General features: G+C 29.8%; 1 protein-coding gene across 14 annotated transcripts in view; it reads right to left on the reverse strand.

Moving 5' to 3' along the window:
• LOC107549373 (unconventional myosin-IXb-like) overlaps positions 1–9839 on the reverse strand; it is a 34432-nt gene that overhangs the window by 18309 nt on the left and 6284 nt on the right. For all 14 annotated transcript variants that reach the window (XR_001604554.1, XR_001604555.1, XM_016230423.1 and 11 more), the window contains 5 exons: positions 6132–6226; positions 3188–3250; positions 2344–2443; positions 673–773; positions 443–572 (listed from right to left, as the gene is read on the reverse strand). Coding sequence is in view for 12 of the 14 variants with exons in the window: in XM_016230423.1 (XP_016085909.1) it covers positions 443–572; positions 673–773; positions 2344–2443; positions 3188–3250; positions 6132–6226 (489 nt within the window). In the remaining 2 variants the exon portion in view is untranslated. The remainder of the gene's footprint in view (positions 1–442; positions 573–672; positions 774–2343; positions 2444–3187; positions 3251–6131; positions 6227–9839) is intronic.

The raw sequence follows: 9839 nt of genomic DNA on the forward strand, positions 1-9839 counted from the left end.
TAATAATAATAATAATAATAATAATAATATAAAATAAAACCGCATATACATATTAATTAAAAAGTTATATATATACTTATTTTATTATTATTCAAAATAACATTTTATTTATTAATATTTTTTATATATTTATTTTACTTAAATTATACAAATTAAACAAATCAATAAAGAAATGTTCTACTATTGAAATATTATTGTACTGTAAAATAGTCATAATATTAATTTTATAAAAATTATTTTACAGAACTGTAAAATTGCACTGCCAATATTTCTTTGCTTTCAAATGTTAAACTACCAAGCTTTTATTCAACCATATTCAATTCCTATTACAAAATGTATTTTTAATGTATTTGAAAACTCACACTTAGCTCGGAAAACACCAAAATCTGCATGAACGAGTAGAAATCCCGTCCCTGACGGAAAGTTTGAGAAATGCACTCACCTTAAGCAGGTCTGAGAGTGTGGAAAGCACCTCCGGCGGCCCCACCTCCAGACCTTCCTCTCTGCCGGACGACTTCTGACTGTACGTCACGTTTCCCAGATACAAGATGGCCGACAGGACAGAGAATATCCTACGAGGATAAACAGCCGACAGTCTCAGATACTTCATTCTCTTGCTCTGAACATCAACACAACCCATCTGAAGACATCTGTCCTGAGAGCTTGACTCACTGTCTCTTGGTGGCTGGCAGGAAGCCCACCATCTCCATCGCCTGCTGCAGTCGTTCGAAGTCGTGCCGAAGGTCGTCTGCATCTTCTATCATAAAGTTTTCCTGCAAGCGTAAACCAAAAATCGAAAGCCGTTGCAATTTCCAAGGCTGTTTTTGACATACAAGCTATTCTAATATGTGACCCTGGACCACAAAAGCAGTCATAAGGGTATCTTTTTTAATCTTTTGAAACTGAGATTTATACATCATCTGAAAGCTGAATAAAGCTTTCCATTGATGTATGGTTTGTTAGGATAGGACAATATTTGGCTGAGATACAACAACTTGAAAATCTGGAATCTGAGGGTGCAAAAAAATCAAAATCAAAATACTGAGAAAATCGCCTTTAAAGTTATCCAAATGAAGTTCTTAGCAATGCATATTACAAATAAAAAATTACGTTTTGATATATTTATGGTAGGAAATTTACAAAATATCTTCACGGAACATGATCTTTACTTAAAGGGATAGTTCACCCAAAAATGAAAATTAGCCCATTATTTACTCACCCTCAAGGCATCCTTGGCGTATACGAGTTCCTTCTTTCAGACGAATCCAGTCGGAGTTATATTAAAAATTGTCTTTGATCTTTCAAGCTGTTGAATGCCACTCAGCGGGTGTTGCATGCATCAGTCCAAAAGAAGTTAAACAAAGCACATCCATCCATAATAAAAAGTGTCTCACACGGCTCCGGGGGGTGAACAAAGGCTTCCTGTAGTGAATCGATCCGTTTTTTTGTAAGAAAAATATGCATATTCAAAAAGTAATAATCACTTTAATGTAGCTTGCGCCAACAGTTGTACACAGAAGCAGCTCCGGGCGGATGAAGAATGAGGTCAGCGTTGCGCATGCGCCGGAGAGTCTCGTGAAAAACAACGTTTGTTAACAGAAGCAAAGGAAGCAAATTTTCCTTACTTAAGCAAAGCAAAACCAGTCTCCTCTTGGCTTATATCGAAATCCTCTGACATTCTTCTTTACAAATCCTCGTTTTGTACTTCTAATTTGTGACCGTTGTTTTGTTTTGATCTCTCCGCTGCGTTTCCGTGTACCATCACTTCTGAGCAGCGCATGCGCAAAGCCGACCTCATACGTCATGCACCCGGAACTGCTTCTGTTTACAACAGTGAGCGCAAACTAGATTAAAGTGATTATTATGTTTAGAATATGGATATTTTTCTTACAAAAACACATCGATTTGCTACAGGAGGCCTTTGTTCACCCCCCGGAACCGTGTGAGACACTTTTTATTATGGATGGATGTGCTTTATTTCACTTCTTTTGGACTGATGAACTGCAACACCCGCTGAGTGGCATTAAACAGCTTGAAAGATCAAAGACAATTTTTAATATAACTCCGACTGAACTCATCTGAAAGACGAAAGTCATATACACCTAGGATGCCTTGAGGGTGAGTAATTCATGGGCTAATTTTCATTTTTGGGTGAACTAACCCTTTAATATCCTAATGATTTTTGGCATAAAAGAAAAATCGATAATTTTGACCCATACAATGTTTTTTTGGCTATTGCTACAAATATACCCCAGCGACTTAAGGCTGGTTTTGTGGTCCAGGGTCACATATCAGTAAGCACTGATAATAAGGGTTAAGAGGGTGTTTTTATTTCTGCAGGACCTGTTTGAGGTAGAAGTATTCTTCTGGCTGCAGGAGTCTGAAGTCCCGCCGCTCGTCCTCTGACACACCCACCAGCAGATAGTAAAACACGTGGTAGTTCCTGTAGGAGGAGGAAAGAACCATGAGTTACTGAGTTTGAAAAAGCCACACGCTACTCATGATTTAAAGTAAACCACAGTCAAGCTAGCGCTTTGAAAAACTAGTTAGCTCCACTTCACATTGCTAATAAAAGGCAGATAGTGACACTGAAGCTACTGAAGGAAGCGATATCTTGTTTTTGGATCAATTAATTTGCATGAACCTTCTGAACGAATCAATTCATAAACCATGGTACTATTTATTCATCCTGATTTAAATTAAAATATTCATTGTAATAGTTATTTCCCCACGAAAATGCATTTATTTCTATAGTAAATTTGATTATTTATATATTAAAACTGAAGAAGGTGATTTCTTGTTTTTAGACCAGTTCATTTACATGAATCCTTCGGATGAATCAGTTCACTCATAAAGCATGGTATTATTAGTACTGTAGGATTTCCCCCATTTTAATCATTTGAATGAATCAGTTCACTAGGGCAAATCCCAAAACCACATGCTACTTATCTAATTAATCAAAGCTATTTTACAATATTTTGAACACACTCAGGCTATTGAGAAACGTTTTTCAGCAGGTTCAGCAGTCGCGGTGAGCTGGTACGAGCTGATAATACTGCGGTTAACGCTGCAGAAACGGCTGTGAGAGCGATGGGCCGACAGACACGCTGGGAAACATCTCAGTCTCTGACCAAACGTCGAAGCAGCCTGGTTTCTGATGCACAGAAGAGACGTTTGAAAGTCGTACCTCTCGTTCTTCTCTCTGGACACCAGACGGGACTTTTCCAGCAGATATTTCTCAACCACGGCCCTGAAAGACAACCACAAACACGACAAGTGTCAGTCTCTGCTTCAAAGCGCACAGGTGTCAGTGGGAGGGGAATTTGGCCTGAAGAAAGAAAACCCTCAGCAGAGCCTGTCATTCACTTTCTGTACTGGCATTTAAGAGAGAACGAAACCAACCGGTTCTGGGATGGACTGCAAGTTTACAAACTGTAATGTTTACATGCTTTGCAATGATATTTTGTAATATAAACAATATTTGCTTTATTAGCCAGGGATATTTTTCAGACATTTTCATGTCAATCAAGCACATTTTCAGCGTATATCATCATACTGTGGAACTGTCAATCTCATTTCTGTAATGCGCGAAATAAAAATCATTGTAATACAGATTTTTTTTATCAAAATGTATTTATATATTTATTTCTTACATTTATTTATATATTACATTATTTTTTATTTATATACATTATTATTTTTTATTTATTAATTACATTTATTTATTCAGATATTAGATTTATTTAGATTTTAAACGCATTTATATATCATGGTATAATTTAAGCTGATTTAAAATCATTTGAAATATTCATTGTAATAGCTTTTTTTCTCAAAAAAGTATTTATATATTGCATTTATTACTATTATTTATTTATACATCCTTTTAGCATTTATGCTAATTAAAATGAACCTAAAATATACATTGTAATACTTTAATAAATATTTATTTATATATTACACGTGCTAATTAATTTGATCATTTATTAATTGAAATGTATTTATATAAAACAAATGTAATAATGTGTACATTACATTTGTTTGATTTATTTATTTAGATATTAAACACATTTAGATTATTATTCATATTAGATTATTAGAAGTCATTTATTTACATGTATTTAAATATTAAATGCATGCTTTTATTTATTAACCTTTACATTTATTTACATATTACATCATTTAAAAAAAAATGTATTCATAACGTGCATTTGTTCAGATATTAGCTTTATTTAGATTTTAAACCTATTTATAAATCATGGAAGTTTTTATGCCGATTTAAATTAACTTAAAATATTCATTGTAATACAGATTATTTATTTATTTATTAATTGTAATGCAAATTATTTTATTTTTTTCATTTATTTAAATATTAAACCTGTTTATTCATCTTTACATTTGTTTACTAAATTATTTATGTATTTAGATATTAAATGTATTTATATATATTTATTTATTATTTGTTATTAGTTATTTATTTGAAGCAAAAAGCTAGAAGTATTTTCCTAGAGTCTAGTGTTGACTTGATGAGCGTCGTTCAGTGAACTGAGTCTCTGATTTCTGTTTTTTAGATTTATTTATTTAATGTATTTATTAAATTGAGTTATTTACATATTAAACGTATTTATCCATAACATTATTGTCATTGAAGTTATGCAAAAAAAATAAATAATTATATTTAAAAATATATTTTATTAATGTATTTAAATAATATAAGCATTCATATTTTATGGAAGTACTTATTTATGCCGATTTAAATCAAGGTTTTTTTCCTTAATATTAATTTATATAATGCATTAATTTATTTAATTTAATTAATTACATGTGTATGTATATAAACAGTATATATACATACATATATACACACACATATATATATATATATTTATATTAGTAATTTATTTCTTTATATATTAAGTATATCTATTAATCTTTAGATTGATTTATTATTTACATTATTAAAATTACTAATTTATTTATTCTATATATGTATTAAATTTATTTATTTAGATATTGCATTCCTTGAGTTATTAAATGTTTTTACACATCATGGTACTAATTTATTTATGAAATATTCTTTGAATTTCATTTTTCCACCCAAAAATTAAATTTCTTTCATTTATTTAAATGTATTTATATATTAAATGTATTTATTATTAATCTTTACACTTATTCATTAAATGTATTTATAGTATTATAAGTTATTTATCATAAGTATTTAGTTATAAAAATGACCTATTTACTTATAAACATCCAATTTATTTCTTTGAGTTATTATTCAATCATTCAAGATGTATTACTTCATTATCTGGAGATGTTTAAATGATTTTTTTTTTTAACACATATATACACACACATATATATATATATATATATATTTATATTAATAATTTATTTCTTTATATATTAAGTATATCTATTAATCTTTAGATTGATTTATTATTTACATTATTAAAATTACTCATTTATTTATTCTATATATGTATTAAAATTATTTATTTAGATATTGCATTCCTTGAGTTATTAAATGTTTTTACACATCATGGTACTAATTTATTTATGAAATATTCTTTGAATTTCATTTTTCCACCCAAAAATTAAATTTCTTTCATTTATTTAAATGTATTTATATATTAAATGTATTTATTATTAATCTTTACACTTATTCATTAAATGTATTTATAGTATTATAAGTTATTTATCATAAGTATTTAGTTATAAAAATGACCTATTTACTTATAAACATCCAATTTATTTCTTTGAGTTATTATTCAATCATTCAAGATGTATTACTTCATTATCTGGAGATGTTTAAATGATTTTTTTTTTTACTGCGCAACCTTTTCGTTCGGTTTTATTTTTCAAGTTGCCAAACTGGCCTGGGAAACATTTCGCTGAAACCTCAAGTAAACATGAAACCGCTGGAAAGAAACCAAAGAGATTACAAACAGATAAAGAAGAAAAGAGCGCTGGCGGTTCAGATGAAATGTGAAATTGGCCTCGAGCGAACAATAAACCACAGAAAAGGATCTGTGATAAGAGAGGAAGTGTGTCAGCTCTCTCGTTCCTTCATTCGGTGTAAAGCGCGGAGGAAGACAGCAGCTGATCGAAGCGCTTCCTCGCCCCACACTCACCCGCGCACCACTCCACTCGGCAGGTAATTGACCTGGATGAACTTCCCGAATCGACTGGAGTTGTTGTTGTGGGCCGTCTTTGCGTTGCCAAATGCCTGCAAGAGAAAGAAAAACCAAACAGGATGCATGACTTCAAAAAAACCAAACAACTTGTCTTTTTACAAAGCAAGATATGCATACGTGCATTGTTTTTCACATGTGCAAACAAAATATTCAAACTAATCTTTACATTTTGTAAAAAGAAAAATCATAAATGTGTCCCTGGAGCACAAAAGCAGTGTTAAGTCGCTGGGGGATATTTGTAGCAATAGCCAACAATACATTGTATGGGTCACAATTATACATTTCTCTTTTATGACGAAAATCATTAGGATATTAAGTAAAGATAATTAGAGATAATTAGAGATATTTAGTAAATTTCGTAACGTGAATATATTAAAACTTAATTTTTGATTAGTAATATGCATTGCTAAGAACTTCACTTGGACAACTTTAAAGATGATTTTCTCAATATTTCGTTTTTTTTGCACCCTCAAATAGTTGCATCTCAGCCAGATATTATTCTTTCTGTAAATATCTATATAAATAAAAATATAAATTATTATTACTAATTAACAACAACAACAAAATAAAATTAACAACAGCGAGACAATAATAAGTAATTTAACTGCAAACCTGATAAATATACATTTTATGATTCTTTCTGTAAATATCTATATAAATATATCTTTATTACTAATTATTGATAAAAAATAGAAAAAACAGAATACAAATAGAATAAAAATGGCAGTAATATATAATAAAAATAAACTATTTAATTCAAAACATTTCTTAAAACATTATTATGATGATTATCATTGTTTTAATAATAATAACTCTTAATTTTATGTAATTGATCAAATGAAACAAATGATAATAATTAAACAATAATAAAAAAATTCAAAATGCAATAATTATAATACTAATTATTAAACATTATTAATTAAAAAAAAAAAATTATAAATAAAATGTTTAATGGACTGTGAATAAATTAATTAATTTTTAAACAAAAAATAAAAGCAGTTTCAGATGCAAATAACTGCAGACAATCTTCATCTGAGTGCAAAGCTCTTTATTTGAGTGAATCTGCCTGAACGTGTGAAGAGCGCTTAGATGTTATCGGTTCACACCTCCAGTGTCGGGAGGCCCATCTGTGCAATAAACGGTGACAACGAGGCCCTGTGATTAACGGGCCGCTGGCGTGGAAAACGTCCCTCAATGCGCCGCAGTGTTTGTCGAAGTCGGCCAACAAAAGGCCTGCCGCGCGGAAAGTGGCTCTGCGCATGTTAAAGAGGGCGGCTTTGTGCCAGACAGCAGGGGAATAACGTCCCGCTCCAGACGGACCGGGGGAGGGGCACTAACCTAATTAAGATTCTCCGCGCTCGACCTTTGACCCGTTTCCAAAACACACCGCTAAATATTGGGGAAAGCTGGAGCAGATACTGTAACCAATCAGAACCAATCAGTGCTTAAAGCGACAGTACACCCAAAAAAAATGACGATTCGGTCACTGACTTCATGACGTTACAGACCATGTTGTTTTTTGTAAATATATAAATAAAAATAAACAAATAAGTAAACCAATTTTTTTTTTAAATGTCTATAGAAGAAATAGAACATTTCTGGAACAAAAATTAATAAATGAAAAAAGTAAATAAAAAGAACTTAATAAAAATAAATTATAACAAAATAAACATAACAAAAAATGTTTTTTATAGGTATTAATAATAATAAATATAAGTACAAATATAAATGATAATAGACGATTTCATTTTTAAATATAATATTTTAATAATAATATTTTAATATTAAAACAAGATTATTATCATTAGTATTCTGTAACTACATGATGGACTACATTAGTAGTCAATACAAAGATGAAAAAAGAGGATGATTAAAAAGATTAAGATTAAAGAATTGTAAATAAAAAATAATGATTCAATAAACAAAATAAATACATGGAGTAGATGATAAATCAGTAAATAAAAATAAAGTAATTAATAAAAATAAATAAATAAGTACACAAAAATAATGAAAAATAAATGTTAATAAAAAATAAGTATGATAAATCAGTGAATATAAATAAATAAAGATTAAGCAATAAAAAATAACGAATAAATAAAAATAAACAAGTAAATGATAAATTAGTAAATAAAAAGAAATTAACAAAGTCAATAAATATAAATAAAAATCAATACGTAAAATAAATAAATAACTACATAAATTAAATTAAGTACATAAAATAAATAGAATGAACACTAAAATAAACAAATAAAGACTATTAAATCAAATGAAGTAAATAAAAAGAAAAAGAACTAATTAAATAAAGTAAAAATATCTATAGCAGAAACAACATTTTATTAACAACATAAATGAGAATTTAAATTTTTGGGTGCAATATTTCTTTCCCAAAGCAAACTAAATGAGGCATTTCACCAAAATGTCCTTTTTTTCCCCCTCATCTTGACTTTAAAATAGATTGGGACTGAACTCGTGGAAACATTCAGTAAAACTCATGAGATTCACAGAAAAAACACAGAAGTGAAAGAATCTCTCTCGGAGTCTGACTCTGAAGTCTGTCAGGAACGGAGCAGACCAGCTGTTTTGGTTTGACAATCACTAGATAAACAACTCGTGCACTCAGAACTCAAAACCACACTTCAGACTCAGACCGGTCCTCCCAAGCTGCTGCTGATTGGTGCGGGACTCGAGGCCACCCAGAGGCTATTTCTCTGTCAGAGTGTCGCAACAGCAGCCGGGAATAACACGGGGCAGCACGGGAGAAGACCGAAATCTGCAGACCTGTCTGGACTAGTTCTCATTCTTCGCTGTTATTTGGGAGTCAGCTTTCCACAGATTTCCACGACGAAGCCACGAGGCTCTGCTTCCGCATCGAAACTCGTACTTCGACAACAATAAATCCCATTTAGCTGAACTGGCTGCTCGCTATTTAGCAAGTGAGCGGCATCAAAACACATGACCCTTCGAGTCGCTCGGAAAACTCCAACACTAAAACAACAGCAGCAGCATGTGAAACTACATATTGCAATTAAATACTGATATACAAATATTAGTATTAATATACTAATTTAATGAATTTATAATTAAACCATTTAAATTATTAAAATTATTATAATATTATTATAGCTGTATACACCAATTATATATACACTAAAAACATTTATTTATGCATATTTAATTAAATATTGATATAAATGACAAAATCTATTAACTTATAATTTTTTTTATTTTTACAAATGATATATTACAAATTATATTTAAATTTAAATGCCAATAAATATTAATATTACTATAATAATTTCTAATTGATTCATTTATAATTCTAAAAATATATAATTCTATTAACTATTTAAAAAATAATCATTCGATTATTATAAAATCATATAAAATATTTAGTGCTGTCAAACGATTAATCGCGATTAATCTCATCCAAAATAAAAGTTTTTGTTTATGCAATATATGTGTGTGATGTGTATATAAGTACACACATACGGTATATATTGAAAACATATTAATAAATATATTTAATATAGAAATATAAAATTTTTCTTAAATATATACATGCATGTGTGTGTGTGTATTTATATATACATAATAAATATACACAGTACACACACATATTATGTAAACAAAAACTTTTATTTTGGA

The sequence above is a fragment of the Sinocyclocheilus grahami genome, unplaced genomic scaffold (assembly GCF_001515645.1).
Source record: "Sinocyclocheilus grahami isolate Dianchi unplaced genomic scaffold, SAMN03320097.WGS_v1.1 scaffold370.1, whole genome shotgun sequence".
Taxonomy (NCBI): domain Eukaryota; kingdom Metazoa; phylum Chordata; class Actinopteri; order Cypriniformes; family Cyprinidae; genus Sinocyclocheilus; species Sinocyclocheilus grahami.